The sequence below is a fragment of the Lonchura striata genome, chromosome 17 (genome assembly GCF_050655825.1).
Source record: "Lonchura striata isolate lonStrDom1 chromosome 17, ASM5065582v1, whole genome shotgun sequence".
In the NCBI taxonomy this organism is placed as follows: domain Eukaryota; kingdom Metazoa; phylum Chordata; class Aves; order Passeriformes; family Estrildidae; genus Lonchura; species Lonchura striata.
Window position 1 is genome coordinate 7,165,962 of NC_140719.1, and position 21,457 is coordinate 7,187,418.

At 41.7% G+C, this 21,457-nt stretch overlaps 1 protein-coding gene across 8 annotated transcripts in view; it reads right to left on the reverse strand.

Annotated features, from left to right (window-relative positions):
- The window catches only part of FNBP1 (formin binding protein 1), a 93,341-nt gene extending 72,234 nt beyond the window's left edge, over positions 1-21,107 (reverse strand). For 7 of the 8 annotated variants that reach the window (XM_085593889.1, XM_085593887.1, XM_085593884.1 and 4 more), the window contains exon 1: positions 20,930-21,107. In XM_085593889.1, the coding sequence (XP_085450015.1) occupies positions 20,930-20,953 (24 nt within the window). In that variant the 5' untranslated portion in view covers positions 20,954-21,107. Of the gene's footprint in view, positions 1-43; positions 20,847-20,929 lie in introns of those variants that run through there. The other variant, XM_085593851.1, reaches the window with a different exon arrangement.
- Between the last annotated feature and the right edge of the window lie 350 nt (positions 21,108-21,457).

Sequence of the window (21,457 nt, forward strand, 5' to 3'; positions counted from 1 at the left end):
AGTATATCCAACATGGAGCATTAGGTTTTATTCAAACAGGTACCTGAAAAGGCCATAGTGAGGCATCTCGTGCTCTTATCAGTGGGAGATCCTTCCACAGATAATGTTGCATCTCTTGAAAAAGGAAATGTGCTTCTTAGAGGTGTCACAGTTTCATGCTCTTGAAAATGAATTTTATAGCTCTCTTTGAATAAGGAAAAGGCAAGGCTCAAAAATCAACATTTCAATGTTCAAGGACACTTTTCATAGAAGTCCACGATGCAGCACCGATTCATTTCCTTCAAATAAATTTATACACTTTGAGGTTTGAGGCACTGCACGACTTTGCCACAATGAGAACCATCTGTCACCAGCAGCCATTCAGAAAGGAACAGCTCTTTTCAAACCTACAATTCTGCTTATAAAACACACTCAAGAAACCCCAGAACAAGACACAGTTTTGTTTTAAAATACATTATAATGTGCAAATTACAACTCAGTATGTTAAAAAGCTCTTGAGGAACAAGATAATAAGAGAGAAACTACAACTAATGCCAGATGTTAAGTCAGACTATTTTTATTGAAGGACTGAGTGCATTTCAACCTTTTCATGCACTTGTTCAGTTATTTAAAGACAAAAACACACATGCTGCTTCTTTTGGTGATTCTAGAGCAATTCAACTGATTTAAGTGAACTTATTTGTACCAGGTATGAGGATAAACAGCAGAATCCAGACTATAAAATCCAGACTCATTAGCTAAGCGAAGGCTCATAGCTACTAAAATCTACTGGGGCCACAGAGATGATGCATCTCTACCATTAGAATTAATTACACCCGCAAATCTCATTTAAGAAAGAAAAACAAACAAGAAACAAAGAAACAAAACAAAGCAATGCTGACGTCCTCCTTCTACTCATCCTGGGGGAACAGGAATGGGATAAAGATTTGGTTTTTGCTGACAGTATCCAGAGCTGCAGCCTGAAAGCTGCAAGGACCCACAGGGATTCACTGTTCCGTGCATTATAAACAAGAACTTTGAAAATGAGCAGATCCTCCTGGTTTGTGGGGCTCTGCTGCTAGGAGGGTATAAATCATGAGCTGCAGCAGAGCTCCAGATCTGAGCTGCCTCCCCCAGGAGTTGCAGCATGGTAACAATGCTAAATATACGCTGCTGTTGTTCCAGGAAGGTTTTTCAGTTGACAAATGTTGCAACTTTTCACTGCTCCCCAACACCATCCCACTTCCCCGATTTAATACACACCAATTCGTTTCTTCTAAAAATATTTGAACAAATGCAATTTTAGAACTAATTCCCAGCAAATCTTTTGCTGTCTGGCCACATCTTGGATTAACTGTTGACTGATTTTCATCCTCTTTTTTTTTTTTTCCCCAGTCTGCAAAGCTCTCCCTTAATAATACCAGCTGTTAAAACAAAGATCAACAAGAGCTCTTGCCCACGGTTTCCCCTTTGGGCAGTTGTGTACTGATTATTAAAAATGAGCCATAGAGTGTTCCTGCTTATTGCATGGCATGGATAACTACAATAGAAAGCCAAACGGACCTGCTGATCCATTTAAAAGAACACACACAAAAAAGACAATTCTGCCCTCTTATCCAAAACCATACTGAATCACAGCAGCAGAATCTTATCCACAAGAACAATACTTCAAGCTGTAGCAGTCTGTGGGAATTCTTTTTCTTTGGAAATTAGCTTTTTGCCCAACTTCACCACAAACCAATGGTATATTGGTTTCATCATGTAGAATACCCAAGTTGTTTTGTGCATCCTCAAAGTCAAAATTTATTCATTAGTATCAATATGAATATGATTCAGCTCTGAGCACACGGAGTTTAGGAAAGGGGTTTGGGGGGATTAATTTGATTTTTTTTTTATATCACCACTTAAAAACAATCAGTGAAATTATTACACTTTGTAAATAAGAGTCCTTCGTCTCCCTCTTATCGAAATCAGCCCAAAAAGATAACAGTTCCAGCAAAGGTCTTGTCAGGTATGCCTGGTATTCTCCACAGCAAAACTTCTAATCTCCACTAAATAAATCCCCTGGTGGGTGTAGAACTGAGCCTGTGTGCAAAGCTCTTTCCTATACATGTTAATGCAGAGATGTATTTATTCACTAAACACAACAGCCTTTACTCCTGATACTCCTTTTCACCTCCTTCCCTGGCTGTGAAGCCAGAGCTGACCAAACTCCAGTGCAGGCACCGTGTCCTTCCAGGATGTTTATGCAGACACTCAGAAAAGAAAAATGCTGTAAGAATCACTAATTCTGCTTAGCTTGAGGCTAACTCTTGGAATCACTGGAGCAATGGCAATAACTAGGGTTAAGAAAATAAGCTCCCCCACTTCAGAGTGTTCTAAACCCTTCCTAAAGTTCAAAAGAAAATTAAAGATCTGGACTGACTGTTCCTTCCTCTCATTTCCAAATTAAATGGAACAAACTGCTGAAAAAACTTCTTTGTAGATGGAGTTCAAAAAGCATTTAATACCTTAAATACCATGACATGACAAATACAATCCTAGATTTTTCAAGAGCCACTTCACACTCAAGATCAAATAAGATTATTGCTATGCCTGAAGTATTTCTCTCTGCCATTGCATTCCATTTTTAACCCAGAAATTAGATTAGGTGTTTCCACTCTGACCAAGAAATAGTGAAGTTTCCAGAACAGAAAGATTATCAGAGATATATGCAAGTCAGAAATTTAATACAATGGATAGAACAACAATGTCAGAGTGTATAACATTTAAAATATCTGCAAACAACAAAGTTGGTCGCTTCAAAATATGCTAACAAACATATTCTGTTCAAAGTGCATGTCATAATTCAGAATTATCTATTCATACACTCCACTCTGTGGAGTGGAGTCAAGCTACACTGGCAAAAAATGGATAAATTCTGGAACTAGGCCAGAAATACAAGCAAAGAGCCAAAAGAAAGCTGTAGAGATTTTATGCCTTAAATCAATCTGTTAGGGTTTCTCACACAGTTTTATTACAATAAAACCTGGTCCTTCATCTAGCTGTAAAAATGGCAACCAAGACAGTCCTCTAACATCCTGTCACATATTTTTCTTTTACCCAATACCTTTCTCCTCTCAGTTTTTCACTGATAAACATTCAGGGAAGAGCTTAAGCCCAGCTGCATCTGCATGCTGCTATGTTTTATTAGTGTCAGGCCATTTACCTCAATTTTGACAAAAACATTTTTTCAGTCTGATCCCACTTGCATAAAATATTCAGACTCCAAGATGATCCTTGCCATGCTTCTCCTCCTCTACAAAAGACAACATCACCTGTACAGCCATAGAATTACCAAGCTAAAATATGGTCACACCAAAACTAATGTGGCAGCTCTACACATCTTGCTAAGATCAGAAACATCCACCTGTGCATCAAAGCATGAATTGCTATTGATAATAATTCTTCGATTACTTCAGTCTCTTATCCTTTGGAGGAAGAGAGCATATCTTCCTATCCTCACATGCTCACTTCTATGACATTTCTGGGAAGTTTATCCTCGGGCAACAACTCCTATTAACTATAGTATGAGCTTGTGTTACATCAAAGTTTAAATCTGAGGAAAAGTAATCGCATTTCCCTTAACTGAATAATCACTGTACAAAGCCTCTCAAAGTCCACTGGGTCTCCCCTTTCTCCCAACAGAAGCTTCTCTCAGCTCTCAGTACTAAAACTGCAGCACAACTAAATGAATGCACCAAAGTAGGTGGAAGAAGAAGGGGGAAACATCGTGCAAAATGCTGACCCATCAGAAGGAAACAAAGCATTTGTTCAGTGGTGACAATGAATAATTTAATCTGAGGCAAATTACCAAACAAACATCAATTAAATTACATGCTAGACTACAAGAGAAAGTTCTCCCACACACATTTCAGGTTTGCAGAGCCAATAGAGCAGCACAATGCACCCAGAATTGTGACAGAGTCATTCAGGCTGCTCACTCAGGGATGCTTGACATTCTCCACAGTACAAATGATAGTTGCAAGAATCTAAAGAGAGAGGTAAATTTAACTTCATCACACTAAACAAACATTCACACAAGAAGACTAAAGAGACCACGTGTCACCCAGCCTTGTAAAATGCAAGAAATCAGAGTTCCCTACCCCATAAACAACACTCATGAAACGTGCAGGACTGGAGCTTACAGCCCAATTGTCTCTACCACCCATCAATTTTAAGCGCTCCAGCACCTGACCAGAGAGCATTTAAAGCAAGTTGCAGCAGCAGCAAAGCCTCCCCAGTCTAACAGCAGCCCCGTTGTGCCGAGTGCTGCCTTTACCCCAAGAGCTCCAGAGCCGGGCCCGGCTGTCAGCAGAGACACGCGGGGAACCGCAGCGCGGCGAGCGAGGCTCGGCGGTTTGCTGCCTGTGCCCCAGGGATGCTGCAGGACAGCCACGCTCCCAGCCCCGGCACACAGAGCTCAGGTTCACTCTGCTGACCGTGCTGGGCCAGCCAAGACAACCTAAAATTACAGTTTCTAGAAAGTAGGGCAGCTACAGACTGTCCAAACCTTTCTGTCTGGCTCGCTACGCAGCCTCCGGCCTCTCAAAGAAAAACAGAACATTTTATGGAAATAAATCAACAATTACAGTTTCTTTTGACCAATATGGCTTGGAAACATAAGCATTAGGAATAAATGACATTTTGCCATCCTGAGCTAGAAGAGCAACATCCTTTGATCCTTTAAGTAAGGACTGCTCCCCTCAGCAAGGATATTCTGCTCCTAAGCTGGATAGGCAAGTCTAGCTGAGCAAAAGGGGTAATCCAGTTTTCTTGTGACAACAATCTCATTTCCTTAGGTTCCAAAACCACATGTGAATATTTTATAACTCATGCTGTAACAGTGATGATACCATGATACAGATTTCAAGCTTTCCCTGCACTTGAAGAAATAAATATCTTTACAATTCTAATGGAAATTACATAAGTAAACAGCCTCCTATTAATACAGTTTTCAGACAAGGTTGTGAAGAAAATCACTACCCAATTTAAAGCAGTGCTTATTGGAGACAAGATTAAAAACCACACTTGGGTCACACCTGTCTGACCACTTGCCCCTGCTCACCCCATTATCTAGAACTACATATTTGCCTAAATCCAGGAATAGTGAAACAAGGAACAGAATGGAACACTAGAGTTTTTAGCTTTCACTAAAATATTTGTTTCATCCTCTAAATAAAATCATCTACTTCAAGACCTTGAAAATTGACTTCTAAAATTTTAAACTTTTAGTAGTCATTGACAACAATTCATATCCATCTCCAGCTGCCAGGCAGAATATTTGTTTTGAGGAGGAGTGTGTTGTCTCACCAGACAAAAACAAAAAGAAACACAAGGTTATATCAGTTCTACTCTGGCATTTAAATAGTAACTTAAAATACACATAAAATCAAGCTGAGGCTGCATCCAGCCTCATTAAAACCACATTATGTTACAAGCACCATAAAGTCACCCCAGGACATTTACCTAACTGCAACGGCAAATATTTTTGCAACATAAATCCTATGCATAAAACCATGCAATAAACAGATCCAATAGCATCTAGATAAAGGCACTAGTAGGAGTCTCTTATAATCAGTTATACAGTAAAACCTAGAGCACAATCAAGCTCCGAGACAATTAATACTACCAGGAAAAGCTCTTACTAACTTTTCCAAGGCCAGGACGCACAACCTTTCTGAAGTACAGATCTCCAAATTCTTTATAAAGCTGGTAAGGCTACGGCAAGCAGACAAGAATTTAAAACTCTCTTTTAAGGAGTTTAGAGCCAACAAAGCTCCTGGTATTTTAGTGCCATTGCAAACTCTTGTAACACTGCAGGCATTTAGAAGGCCCAGCAAATTAATATGCTGCACCAACTCATTTGGTGAACAATCTCATTCAGATCTTAAGCTGCTTGTCCGGGGTTCTGAATGTGTGAGCAGGCTGAAAAAATCTGAGGCGCCGCAGATATTTCCTGAAAGGGTGCTACAGTTTTTCAAGTGTAAAGCTGCTTGCTGCACTTTGGACTGGTTACTGGGACAGCAATAAAAAGCATTCTTGTGTCTTGAGGGCAAACAAAACCAAGACCACCACAGCACATATATCATGATGTGCTTAGCCAAAGGACTAACACAAACCATGGTTAAATGTTATTAAAATCTTTGTCATGGAGAGCTGCTGGTTAAGTTTAGGTCAGTGTGACAACATAGTGTGTTGCAGGAATATTTCTTAATTAATTGGTTTATTAGGACTTTGTAATAGCAAAGTATGCTGCTCACAGAGCACATGGGGGGAAACTTTGTGACTTAAACTTAGAGATATGTCATCCTGATTTCCACTCTTCTCACGTTCCTGGAAGATCATGTGGAAGGCTATCACAACACCACCAACAAATAAACACAGGGAATGCTTACATTACAACCTGCTCCTTGTGTTTTCCTATCACAGCAATAACAAACCATGAAGCATCAAAAGAGGACAGCAAGCACAGCACTGCTCTTTTCTGACACTATTGTGGGAGGAAGTCTAACAAATGCTTGTCATTTCCACAAAGTAATGGATTCCCCAACTCTGGCATAAACAGTGCCCACAAATTGCACACAAATCTGTCACAAATGCACTTCTTCACAAGAAGAATGATTCTCTATTTAACATCAGCAGCTGATAACACAGCACTAACATCAAACACAGCCAGCTCACAGATAAAAGTGCTGCAAACAGCTTAAGAGCAGACTGACATCTCGCAAGAGAACCATAAATTTAGGTCAGCTCATTGCTGTGCTGCTCAGCAGAGCAACATGAAACAATGTGATGTGCACAGTAAGATGTTGGTCACTTGGGCTCACTGTTTCCTGCAGCAAGAGAAAAACTGCAGATCACTTTCAGCACAACTTCTGCACACTTGCTGCAACTGGACAAGCCTGCAAGGTGGAGATCAGGTCATTCCATTCAGGAAACAGAATCTGCCTTTCTGGTAACATCCACAGAATTCACAGTGCAACAGTTTCCAAAGACACATGAGGCTGATTCCTGCATTGTTTTTGCACAGGGCCATGTAGGGCACCTCACAATCACATTTTTAAGAACTAATTCGTTTCTCAAATGAAAAGAAAACACACACATTCCATCCTCCCTTTATCAGGGATGTGTGACTATCACCCCCACACAACTTCAGAAGTCTCGATTGGGAGGGTTTTGAGCAGATGCCATTAAATATTGATGTTGTATTTCATTTATTGCATGACTATTTATTTGAAGAGAATTAACTAGTACATTGAAAAACCTCTTTGAAATGTGGCTGTCAGACATACATACTTTTCATAACATCCAGGGAATACTGCAATACCTAAAATAAATTGTACTATCAGCTTGCTGTATTGCTTTTCAATATCAGAAGATACAATAAAATAGATATCCTCTATGTACTCTTAGGATTGTCCCAGACTACAGTAACTGTTCAATAGTTACAATTTCATAATACAGAAGAACTTCCATAACAAACATAAGCACGAGAGAAATTGCCATATTTTACCCCAGACCAGAAGAGTCATAAGATGGGAGAGGCTGAGGATTTCCAGATCCTTGAATGTCTTGTGCTCCATCCTTCCAATATTTCTTGTCTTTAATTCTTGTCATATAATTTGCAAGAAAGGGACCATCAATGCATGGATTGCACAGTGCTTACCCAGCACAAAGGGGTGGCATCAAAAATATTGCCAACAAATCCAAGTTCATGAAACAAATATTTAAATGGAAAAAAAAAAAAAAACCCAAGAGGCTTCTGGAACAGTACAATAAGTACAATACTTTGAGCACTGCACTTACTAAATAAAAGAATTACAGGGATTGACATCTTAAAAATGACACTGAGGCACTCCTCAAAAGTCTTGCTGGATGGATTTCCAAATAATTTATTACTGAAATGAGATGGTACTAGCCATTTACTCAAAAGTGGAAGATATTAAAGGTTAAGTCCTTACTTTTGTGGAAGAGACATCTAGCTTTGGATATTACAGTTCATCAGAGCAAATGAAAACTCATCACCTCAAAACACTGAATATTTGTAAATATCTTGCTGTTTTATTATGTTGCCAAGTCACCATCAGCAAGTTTCTCTCCAGTGCTCTGGGTCTCCCAGAATAAGTAATTTGCTCCTTGGTGTATTCCCCTTGCTAAATGCACTCAAGTCTGTGAGAGGTTATCACTCTGCTCTTTAGGCTGCATCTTTTGGAAACAAATGTTGCAAATTCTAAAGTACACGGTGATAAGATAAATCTTATGAGTAATGCAAGAAAGGCAAAACAAACTGGTTTTGAGAATAAATAATCTACTCAGATGAAGATGCATGGCAGGGGGGGGACATGGGAAATAATGGGATATTTAAAAAAAGAACCTGCCCTGCTGCAAAACATTAGAAAAGTAAAGTTTTTTTCTAGCAAAGGTCAGGACGAAGGTGTAAGGCATCTGCACAGCAATGCATCAGCCTTCCTCTTCTTCCCCTTTCCCTCTTCCTCATATCTATTCTTTGTTTAGTTCAGATTTCATCCATTATAAGGCTGCAGCTCTGCCTGTTGGATTAAAGAGTGCTCAAACACACAAGAAATGCTTTTTGTCAGAAGAACAAACAGGAACCTCCTGTCCAACCTTTGACTTCAATGGGCCTGAGCTACTGATCTTCACACAGCAACTGCAGCTTCTGGGCTCAGTTCCCTGCACGTCCCATGACTCCCCAACCATTTTATCACACAGGGATAGACCAGTTGCTTGATGAGCAGTTGAATCATCTAAAAAATATGAAAGAGGATACTGACTTGAATCTATGAGATGCTTTATCTGCCAAGCAGGGAAAGCAAGTTTGGCCTCTGAACCAGACTGATTCAGAGAGGAAGAGGAAAACAAATGTGTATTTATGTACCTACAAAGAAGGCAGGGAAAGAAAGAAAATGTCTCACAAATTGACAAGAACTTCCCCTCCCATGGTGAGGACAACGAGGTCACTCAGTGCTCTACAGTTGTTCCAATAACAATACCTTCCACTTAAAATAGTTTTTGGAAGCTACAACTCTGGTCCAAAGGTTGAATCAAAACTGCTCCCAGCCAAGGAAGGGAAAATAAAGGGTTTGTTTTTCACAAACCCTGAAGTTCAAATCTACCTTTCCAGATTTTTGGCCTAAACTGGTGGGCCAGGAACCATGAGATGCAGTGAAGTTTATGCTATGGGAAAAGATTTGGGCAGAGCATCTCTGAAGCCAGAGGCTCAAGATGATATCCATCAGGGACATTCAGAATTCGCAGACAAATTCTTTATCAAAGAGCCACCCTAAAACACTCCAGCTTTCATAAAGTCCCCAGGCCTTACAGATATACTTGTAAAGGATCCCAACATTCTGTAAAAATAAAATTACTGCTTACCTGGTCTGCAGAGTGAGATGGACCAAGACAAAGTGAGGACTAAGCAAGACAGAAGAGCTGGCATGTGGGCTCTTCATTTTAGTTTTTTGAGTATTTTTGTACATTAATTACATCCATAAGAGCATCTAACAAGACTACTGGCACTTTGTAGTTAGTTCTTGTTTATGAGCATTTACTATACCAACTAAAGCTCAGTGATCAAGTTTCATTGCTCCTCCAAGTAAAAGACAAGTAAAAATGCAAATAAAGCTGAATACAACCATGACATTTTTATCCTTATGAAATTCATGCAGATTATGGACTCTGCAAATTTACACAAGCAAACACAATCTTAACATTTTGTAAAATAGACATAACACAATATGCATAAGATCCCACATTTCCTCTATAGTGATTGTTGTTTTAAAAGTGGTCTATTTCCTGGCTTTAAGAGGCCTAATTCTACTAATTTGGTATTTGTAACCATATCTATTTTTGGAACAGTTACAGAATACATATACAAAGGAGAGAAAACAAGTTCTAAATGCAGTGCCATGAATAGAGCTGTATAGTTCATGCATCTTTTCTTCCCTAAGAGAATCTGAGCATTAAGCATCGTACCACACAAAGAAAATGTATTATGGTCTCCTTTTTAAGGGTGATTTGTGCCTGTAAGCTTTTTTCTGTTACTTTTGGGTTCATCTTCTGATTATTTTCAAAATTCTCCTATCCACAAAAGCCTCTTCAAGTGCATTAGGGCTTACACACTAGTCCCAGACTGTTTAATTTAGCCCTAATACCTTGAGGAAGCTTCAGGATGGATTGTTGCTGCTCTGATTAAAGAATCAATCCCACCCCCTGCCAGGAAGGTTGGATGGATGCCTTGCCCCCAGAGGGAAATCAGTAGTGCTCCACTGACCAGCACCTCCCAAACACCACAGGTGTCAATATATCATTAATAAAACCCCCAGACATTTCACTCTTACATTCTAACTGTAAAAAGGGGGTCTCAATTTCCATTTTGACACTTTTCACTTGTTCAACTCTCCTAGCATGGATTCGGGCTTTTGATGCCTCTGTCACTATTCCATTTATTTCTGTTCTCACAGATTAACCCACAAGCAAACCACAGAAGACTACACCAAGCCAACAGCAGATTCAAGTCAATACAAATGTCCATAATTGTGTGCATGAAACCCATAAATATCATGTAGAATGTCCTCTGACCTCTGTGTGAATGGAGCACACCATTCTGTCATGCTGTTCCCAACCATCAAGTACTTCAACTCAAGTGCTAATAGCTAAGTGAAATATTTATATTTGTATTGTTTAGCTCAGCAAAGATTTTTGTTAGTGGAACAATTCAACACACTCCCTTGACCATTAAATGTTGGCACTGTGTACCTTTCAGTTCAAGACTAAGTATTTTCCAAGAGTGACAACTATGCAGACCCAGTCTCCAACGATGCCTAAATTAGGTGCATGTGTTTCAAAACAGCACATTTGCTAGCGAAAATTGTAGTTTTCCAACAATTGCAGCTTTCCTATCTCAAGATTGTTTTGTGTCAATCATATTGAACCTCTGGGAAATGAGCTTTCAGCAATTTTATAAGTAATACAAGTATAGGATGATGCAGACAAGAATCAGAATAGGAACCACAATGGAAAAAAAAAAAAAAACAAACAAACAAACCATCCAAACAGTTATCCAGAGAAGGAGGTAGTGAGGAGATGCTCACACATACCAGGAATGGATACAAGCTCCTACCCCCTCCCAGGGTGGTCTCCTGGGCTACTCCAAAGCATCTCAGAAGGACACATGCAGCCACACAGCCAGAGACACTTGATTTTATCTTTAAATAGAGCTGGAACCTAGCTAGCCCCTCCTTCCAAAAATAAGGCTGTAAATCCCCAGGGCACTGATTTAGACAGGCACCAAGTCACACATGTCATGTGAGATGCATTCTCACTACCTAAAGGGTTGCCTGGTGCAATTTTGGGTTTCAGGTGAGGCATGCAACCATAATCTGTGATGGGTGCCTTGATCCTGGGGCTCAGGCTGGCAGTGCTTTGGGAGGATGGAGCCTGTCAGATCAGCTGATGATGGTGACCTTGAGCAAAGCAGTAAAGGAACCCCTAACCAGTATTTCCATCACTGAAACATTTGCTTAGGAGTTGTTTTGCACACCAAAACCTGAAGCAGAGCTGTGCAGGTTTTCAGCTTTTGCACGTTAACTCACAAACACATGCCAAAAGCATCCTGTGCAAAACCCAGATGTTTCACAGCTCCAAAGACTTGTAAGGAAATAAAGGCTCTTGACCAGCACAGAGCCCTTTCCTCTCACCCTTTATTTTTAGGCTTTTCCAGTGACTACACATGAGCAAAAGGATCACATCTAAGACTGTTATGAGAGACAGCCAGGATGGGTGAAAAAATATTTATATAGTGCTCTATTGCAGCTCTCCCTACTCATCCACTGCCAGTTTTTCTTTTACTACAGCAAAACCTGAGTTACACACTCTTAATGGAAGCCACTCCTGCAAGACCCACATTTGACAGATCAACAGCCCTCAAGAGGGCAAGAAATATTTCTCTTCCCCATTTAACTTTTGTTTGAGAAAATACACTTTCATTCACGCCCTGCTCTATGCCAATACTTTTTTTCTTTTTGTAAATACAAGATAAAAGTGCTAAAGCATTTCTCTCTGCCTCAGAGAGTATAATGCAAAATGAAAAATATTATCTAAACACATTTTGAACTTATTTGCTAAAAAATTCCTTCAGGCTTTTTGCACAGAATGAGTGAATTAAAAACAGCAGTGCACACAATTCTGGATAAAGCTTTTATTTGGGGATGTTGTCAAACATTCTTCCACAGCAAGTAAAGATGCAAATGCAACCACAGAAATCAATGTATATACATTCTAACCAGTACATCAATCCACTTAAACACAACAAGGAAAAAGCCACACAAAATAGCAATACTACAAAGCCAAAAGAGGACTGTTAGGTCTCTGCACTACTTTTCTGCTTTACTTCTTATCTAATCTTCATTCTTTGCTCCTTGCTTATTCCTTCCCCTTGTGCACCCACTATACTTTCTCCTGATCCCATCAAACTCTTGACTTGCCATTCCTAATGCACTAATCTCATTGCACATCCAGTCTGACAGCAAGTCACAATCCCACCTGTCCTGCCCAGAGCCCAGCCCTGCTCTCTCTATGTGCTTTTATCCAAGCTGTTTCCTTGTTACTGACTGGTTCCTTGTTTCCCTTGTTTAAATTAATTTTCTCCTCCTGAGTTCACTGAGCTCATTTCTGATGTTTCCTTCATTCTACTAGTCCTTCTTCACTCGCTGTCAGAACTGCCAATTTGAATTATCTCTCCTCAAATGATGCTCTCCATCATCCTTGGCACTTCCATCACAGGAACAGTTCCTAGACAAGCAGACCCAACTGTCTGTAACTAGATCCTGGTGTGATCTCCAGTCCTTCCCCTCCACTTCAGTCTCCTGACCCAGGTGGTTTCCCCTCTGACCACACACTTCACTCACCCTCAGGTGAGTGCAACGAGAACCAGTCCATGAGGAGAGAAGAACCGGTTTGCTGCTATTAACAAAGAATAAAAGTGCTCAGAGGGATCTTTACCTTGACTTGGTGCAGCCATGCTTTCCACCCCTTCTCCCCTGCCCTCTGACCCGTGCTGCTCCTCCATAACAGCTCAGATCCCACCCATCAGAGCTGTCCTGCAGCCAGCCTCTGTGCCACTGGGTGCCAACAAAGGAGCCTGAGAGCAGAGGAGGCTGCCCAGCTCCACCCTGGCCTTCAGCAGCCCTGGCATGGGGAGTCGCTGCTCTCCTGCAAGGACCACACCGAGCCTTCTTCAATTATTCTGTGGGTGACCTCATCTTGCCACATGAAAATCCCTCTGAGGCCAAAACGTAGCCAGCACCCAGGAAGATTTGGTCAATAACATCTTCACTGAGTACAGGCAGCGTGGTATTTTTCCAAGGACTTGCAGGTTTGCCTAATTGAGGAATATTTTCTCAACAAGAGCAGCAGGCATATCCCTGTTCAACAGCTTCTGTCTGCCAAATTTCAAAACCGTGCTCCAATGAATGGGAACACTACAGCTTTCCAAAACCAAAGAGGCATCGTGCTCAGCATGTGCAAAATGCTGGCCCTGGTAACAACTCAATGATCCCAACTGCTCTGAAACACAAAAAGCAAAAGGCAGGCACAGAAAGAGGAAAACTGCAGCCTGAGCACCCTAACAAGGAAAAAAATTAAGCAGCAGAAAAGAGATTATTTGAACAAAAATGTTAAATATATTCTCAATAAGAAGGGCTGCTAGCTCAGTCTAGAATAGAGTCTGAGACTGAGAAAACTGTCCAAGGCACTAAATAAGCAATTTCTTGGTGTTAATTGGAGAAAAAAAACTCCAAGAATAAGGAAGATGCTCAGAATCCTTGCAAGACAATTCTCCTTCTGTCACATAGGTAGCACTCCTTTATCTGCACAGCCACAGATTCAGAGCATTGAAATTAATTTTTGAACTATAAAATGAATAATTTATGAGGAAATTGTACCTGATATTCCCAGAGGAGTAAATCTAAACACTACAAACTACCCTTTCCCTTCAGGGAATGAATGGTACCAGCAGCACTTACACCAGCCCACTGCAAGGCAGAACTGAAGGTTTTACTTTATAAAAACACTTCAGGTACCAAACAGAAGCACTTGAAAAACACTGAACAAGAGATGGCCAAGTGACACATTCAATGGAAGAAATCTATATTATTTCAGCTACAACAAGAAGAATAATCTACTCTGGGATTTCCTCAGGATTAAGGACTATCTGGGTGATTTGGTAGCTCATTGGGAGTCATCCTTCTAAACCAGACATTAATTCCAAGTGACTCCTTTTCAAGTTTTATTGCTTTACAGGGTTTCTGAGGGCATTTGGAAGATCGCTGTTCTTTTGATTGTTTTGCCAATTAGGCTGATTCTTCCTCAAATAAATTAAGGACAACATTCAACAGAATTGGTCCTTAACATAGTTTACAACATGATCTGCTTCAGTGATCAGCAATGAACACCAGGCAAACAATATTTCATTCTTGCACTTTACTTACAGAAGAGTTAATCTAGAAGCCCTTCTACAGTTTTTTCCAATTTTAGATGCAAGAAGAAACATTTTATTTAATTATGCCAACAAGCCATTCTTAATAAACTGAGACAAAAGAAATTATTGACCAGGTTAATAAAGTTATCTCCAGACAAACAGTGATAGTGTTCAATTCCAAATGGATTCAAACCACGCCACCACACCTGCTTGAGAAGAAAGACTAAAAAGCATATATCCTGCACATACATACAATATATATATACACATCACTTTTCCACTATTTTGTATTTTAGAGCCAAAGCCATTGACTGAAGAGAATGGCAACGACTGCAATACACCAAGAGACAACAGTGTTTACCAATTTAACCAGCCTTTTTCAGAAGAAAAAAATAGAAAAGCAGAGTTTCCAGGGGTGAAAGGAAGAAGAGTAGTTTCATCTGAAGTGTACAATCATACTGAAGGGGGAAGTTATTTTAAAATATTTACATGAACACTAAGGAAACTCAACAAACCATTGGATTTTGACAGCTGGACTGGATTCAATGTATAACCAATCTCAGCAGCAGTATTTCAAACAGGATGAAAGTGAATTTCCAAAAATTCATTAGCAGGTTACCTGTCCAACAATCAAAGGCAATAATGTAAAGCAGGTAATTAAGTTACGGTGTCACAGTGCAAGAGTGGCTCCTACTCTTTATGCAGAACTCAGCTTTTGAAATTCGGCTTTAAAACAGTGTTTTACAGCTTTTGAAATCCTGCCGTAAAAGAATGTTTCACAACACGAGTAACACTAATGAGCTGCAAAGAGACCAGAAAAACATCGGCTCTTGTTTGACTGCCTTCCCCATATGGTTCAAGGAAGCGGGGGATCCTGAGCAGCCACAATACGGCTGCAAGGGAAAACACTGAATTCTGCAAGTCTTGACTCACGCTGAAAGACCGTAAATCCCCCATTCTTTAATGAATAGGTAGGAAACACGAGAATAGGTGGTTTGACAATATTATAAAAATCCTCTTTCTTCCAGCAAGTCAGAATTGTAAGCGAAATTACTCAGACGTTCAAACATTAAAGTCCCAGCAGCTCTTCAGGTGCCTGCAGGTACCAAGGGGTGAAGCAGGGACTTCTGACATAACCCCATTATCCTCCCAACCTGTGAGCAGCAGGGCAGCCCCACACCACACACCATCCTAAAGTTTAAAAATGTCTCTTTTTAAGCTCACGGAACGGACTCTGATGGTGCCAACTTTACAATGCACAAGCACAGAGGCTGCAGCAGCCCCGAATCCCACCCTGAGCTGGGCATGCACACAAAGGTGTGAGCTGCAGAATGCAGATACTCTGTAATGACTCAGCTTCTAGAAACTATTTCTCACTCACTAATCTGCATGTACAGGCTGACCACTTAAAACAGCGAGTGAAATAAGGGGATATTAATGTCAGACAATTTCGCTACCTCAAAACTGTCCAAATAACTATGCAGAATACTAAAAAAATACTACTTAACTAATAAAAAGTGTGTTTTGCTTTGAAGTGCTCATCTCCAGCACTCTGTGTACAACTTTTACTAAGAGCATTAGAATAACCAAGCAAAAATTATAAATATGATGCATTTGTTACTGACGTCAGCCTTTCATTGTATTTGCTATTAGGGTGCTTTTATAGTATATTTTTGTGGGTGAAATTCTAGACTCCTTGAAATATAAAAAAGTTTTAATATGTTACTAAACAGGAACCGAGTTTCTATGAAACTGACACACACAAAAAAATAAAAAAGGGTCAGGGATACCCAGCTTTGCCTCTGGGACTTGTCTGAACGTCATCCAGTAAGTTTTACAGCAAATTTAGAATAAAATAGACGTTTCAGATAAGTATTTGCCATCACCACGGAAGATTGTCTAAGCTGCGAACGATTCACTCCTCACCTGTGAAGGTTAGGCCCATAATGGAAACTTTCAGCTCATCAGAGTTAACCCTGATTTATCATGTAAAACTAATTACTTGTGTCCTTTTCCCATTTCCTTTTCTTTTAAGTCTTGGAAAACAACACTTAACACCCAACCCCAAAGAGCTTGGGGGCTGAGGGCTGTAGGAGGTGTGACAATTGGATGGGTGGGATGACACACAGTTTCTATTGTCTGCAATCAGCTACAGGGCAGCATACAATAAAACTGGATGTTGGCTCAAGGATCAATACAGCAAACCTAGACCCAGCTCTGCAGATGCTCTAACAAGCAGAAGATAACAGAGTTTTCAACTGAGATCACATTTGACTACAGTGCCCATTACACACTATGCAATGCCACAAAGGTCAAAATCACCCAGGTACTCCAGATGGTTTCCAAATGTGAGTCACCACCACATGCAACACCCATACATTGCAAATACTATTGAAGAACAATGCTGCATTCAAGCAAATTGCAGAAATGCAAGATTACAGCTGTTTAAACACAAATTCTGCTGATGAAATAGAGGCCCGAGTACTGAAAGAGGAAACAATTTAGCAGTTACAAATAGCAAGGGGGCCTTCAAGTTCTCCAAGTTGCACTTATGTGTAATGAACTTTAAAAGACAAAAAAACCCAAACATATCCACAAACCATGTGTTTTCATAGTAATGCATACTGGAACACCCTATAAACAAAAGGTGTGGTCCTGAAAGTATTGCTTCCGTCAGGAGTTGGCCAACAGAGCCCCTCACATTCCGGCAGCATATTAAGACCCGTGCAAATACTGAATATCCACCTTCTCACAGGCTGAAAGGACAGTGACAGCTGTTAGCAGCCACCCAGCTTTCACAAAGGTCAAGGAAAAACTTGATTAAATCACCTCCCTCCCAGGGCTTTCTTTAAAATTTTACACTGAATGTGGAAAAAAAAAAAAATAATTCCCACAGCAACAAACCCACAGTGTCTTCACCTTTGAAACATTCATAACAAAAAGATAAAACTTTCCACATTCAATCACTTGGCCACCTGAACTTGACATGCTGCGACAGTGTTCTGAAAAGGCAGAATTCTTCCTGGACTACCTAACCACAAATTTACACCTAAACCCCCCAGACTACATCGTATACTCAAGAAGTTAATTCCATTCAATACATTACCACAGCCTTTTCTACCCTGAACTTTTTAATTCAACAAGACCCAAAGTGCTGAGGTCGGTTTCAGCTCAGTCTGTAATCCCACTTGTTTCAAGGGCTTCATACCACACAAAAGGACACTGGTGGGAAGTGTGACACACACTTATGATTTTACCCGCTAAAGTACCCTTCAGGAGACCTGTGGGTGCCATGCTCCTTGTTCTTTCCCAAGAGAGGGAAAAGGTGAAGGAGATCCCAGTGTGCTTTTACAGCTCCTTTTCCCCAAAGAGCAGCACTGAAGGTACAAGTCGGGTCTGTGCACCCCTACATAACCTTTACTTATCACTTCCACTTAAGTATTTAGGAAACACTGCCAGTTTTCAAGAATCAGACATGAAATAAATATGTACTACACGCCTACCTGTCAGCCCTTAATGCACACTTGAAAAACAGAAGGTGAAAAACAATGTTTTGGTGCTGTGCCTGCACTTTGTCCTTAACCCACTGCCTCCTCCCCAGCTCCTGAAGTTTTCGAGTACAACAGGCAGGAAGAATTCTGCAGGGCTTGGGTGGACAGAAGGTGCAAGCAGGGTTACATGAGACCTCCAGGTTTTGTTCTGCAACACCAGATTGCTGGGAGGCCCCAGACGATCTCATTATCCCCAGCACTCTGCCTCATACAGGACATAAATGCTGCATTAGGACATCTAATAATTCTGCTGGTTATGGGTCCTTTTACACACACAGGGACAATCTTGAGATGTTACTCAAAGTCCAGAATCAAGTGCAATATCAGAAGGAAGTCCACAATAGGATTTGCAACCCAAAGGCACAGGATGCACTCACAGCACAGCACAAGGCTAAAAGCCTGTTTTGGAAATAACTCACACGTTGCCAAAGGGATTTTATTGCTTCTGAAGTATGAGGCTTTCTGCAACCAGTCTTTTTCTCCCACAAGGAATGAACAGAAATTCTACATAACTCCAAGCACATTAACATCCTATGAGCTCTAAAAAGCAAACTGATTTTACTTCTTTGCTAAATTTAAAGGGTGAATCATGAACACACATGCAGCCTGGAATATCAGAGATACAGGGTGCAAGTAAAGCCTGATAAAACATTGCTGATTTTTCTAGCAAATTTCTCAACTACAGTTAAAAACACTTGCTTTTGCCTCAACTTTCAGCCCTTCAAACCTTATGAGTCACATGTAGAACAGGCATTTGCTGCTTACCACACCTGCTCCTGAAAACCCATTAAATTTTTTTTAAAAAAACAACTGAGTTCTAAAGTAAATGGAAATTTAATTTTGTTTAAAAAATAAATGCCATTATCAACAAAAGAAAATGGCATATATTAGATACAGGTTGTTTGTGTGGTTTCCTTTCCAGCAGAAGGGAGAACACAGAGTGAGAAATCAGTTTTGGCCTAAATACCCAGAGCACTGGAAACCGTGTTTTCAGAGGTCTGCCCAAATTAAAATGGAACAACTCCTGCCAAATCTGTATCTAGAATCAGTCATTCTCTTGATCTAACGCTTTTCCTCCAGCAACCTACTACATTTCTCAGAGTGCTACACTGAGGACTTGAAAAAATGATACTTTGATGCTGTTGAAGACAACTTCAGAAACAGAATTATCAGATTAAAAATGTTACAAAAGCAATTTGTAACTGTTGCAGAAGACATATATGGCTGCACACACCCCTACAAACATTGCATAAAAGAAGAACTATTTATAGGCACTACTCCCTACTACCATTCTGGTTCAGGAACACCTCAGTATTTCCTGCAGTTTTAGGAGAAAAAAAAAAAAAAAAAAAAAAAAAAAAAAAAAAAGTTCATTTTTTGAGAATTCAGAATTTATTTTCCAGTGTGAAAATTGTCAGATTATACTGCTTCTTATTTTAATTCCACACTAACTATTCAGTCTCCTCCCAAAGCATCCAAGATGCAGAAAAAGGAGGCAACTGCAGGCTCTCCCAGAAACATTCCCATGCAGCAGTGTTTATATACTGATGAATCAATATAGCATCACTACACTATTTCACCAGCGTTTATCACCTTTTCTATGGCATATAAAACCACACCAAAATAACCTCTCCCAGTCAGCAATTGCTCCTTAATTTACTGCATAGGTCTAAGCAGATCTGGCAAAAACATGACTCCAATGTCACAGCAAAACGGGATGCTGAACTGCCTGCCAGAGGGGCCAGAATGCACCCAAAAAGGACAGCAATTAGCACATCTAAAATAACCATTTCCACAAGAGGCAGCTCAAAAGCTCAGATGTATTTTCATCTCAACTCGAGCCGGTTACCCGCCACAAACACATGACTACAGGAGAGAATCCTGCAGTGCTTTACAATCCAGATGATTCTCTACCACTTATTCTTGACTTCTTCATTCAAAACACCGCTTCCGTCTCCCTCTTCCCCCCCTCCTCCCGAGCACAGATTTGTCCCAGGATGTTCCTTGTGCCACCACTCAGGGAAGAGCCGCTCCACAGCCTCCTGCCCGCGGGTACCAGCCCTCCCAGACCCAGCAGGTTTGCTCCATGCTCCACCATCAAACATGGCTGCACCATGTCCTCTTTGTGATTGAATATGTGGAACAGCTCTTCTGCCTTCCCAGACCTCTTTCATCTCCCTTCCCTTATTTCTACTCATTAGCGAGGGACCGTATCACATCGCTATTGCCCACTTCTCTTTCCTTTTAACAGTCCGATATTTTCCATTAACGTTCCACCGTAAACCAAATACATTTATACTCTCCAGGTTCTCCTCAAAAGCATCAAGGAGCTTTATGCATTGAAACCCTCTGCACCATTAAAGCCTGCTTTATTTCGACACAACACAAAACTCTTCTCCTAAAAATCTCCGTCCTTCAGATCTAGAGCGGAGAGAAGCCCCTTAACAGCAGCGACAGGAAATTTTATCATCTGGCTTTTCTTCCCTGCAGTTCCCTCTCCTGAAACCGGACCCCTGTCCATAGATCCACCTCGGAGCCTCCCGCAGCAGCCACACACAAAACCCACCCCACGCTCCGCTGCGAGCCTCCCTCCGCTCCCCAGCCGCCGCCGCTTTATTTTTATTTTTTTTTCCCTATGGAGTTTTTAAAAATTTAATTCCTTCAGCAAAATTAAATCAAACTCCTGAACCTCCGCTGGGATTTCCCTGCAGAGGCTGCACATGAAACTTTCCGGAGCGAGGGGACCCCGTGCTGAGCCGTGCCGGCCGGAGCGGCCGCGGCTCCCCGCACCGGCCGCGGGCACGGACCGTTATCCCCGCTGCGGCTCCCGCAGCCCCGCTCCCCCCGCGCCCGCACTCACCCACAGCTCCGTGCCCCAGCTCATGGCTCCGCCGGCGCTGAGCGGCGGGCGGGGGGCGCTGGGGGTGCCGCTGTCCCCTGGCTGCGTCTGCTCGCCCTCGGGAGGGCCGTGCCCGGCGGTGCGAGCGGAGCGGGCGGGACGGGCGCTGCTCACCGCCGCTCCCGCCTCATCGCGCCGCAAAATGGCCCGGGCGGCGCGGGGCGGGGGAGCGACTGACAGCTCCGGGCTGCGCAGGCGCGGAGCCGCCGCCGCTGCCGCGGGGGGGCGGCCCCGCCGGCGGAGCGCAGGCGCGGCCCGGCCGTGAGGGGAGCGGGGCCGCGGGGGAAGGGGAGCGGCGGGGAGCGAGACAGTGGGGAAAAGGGGATCGGCGAGGAAAAGGGGATCAGTGGGGAAAAGGGGATCGGCGAGGAAAAGGGGGATCAGTGGGGAACAGGGGAATGGCGAGGAAAAGGAGATCAGTGGGGAAAGGGGGGACCATTGGGGAAAAGGGGATCGGCGAGGAAAAGGGGGATCAGTGGGGAACAGGGG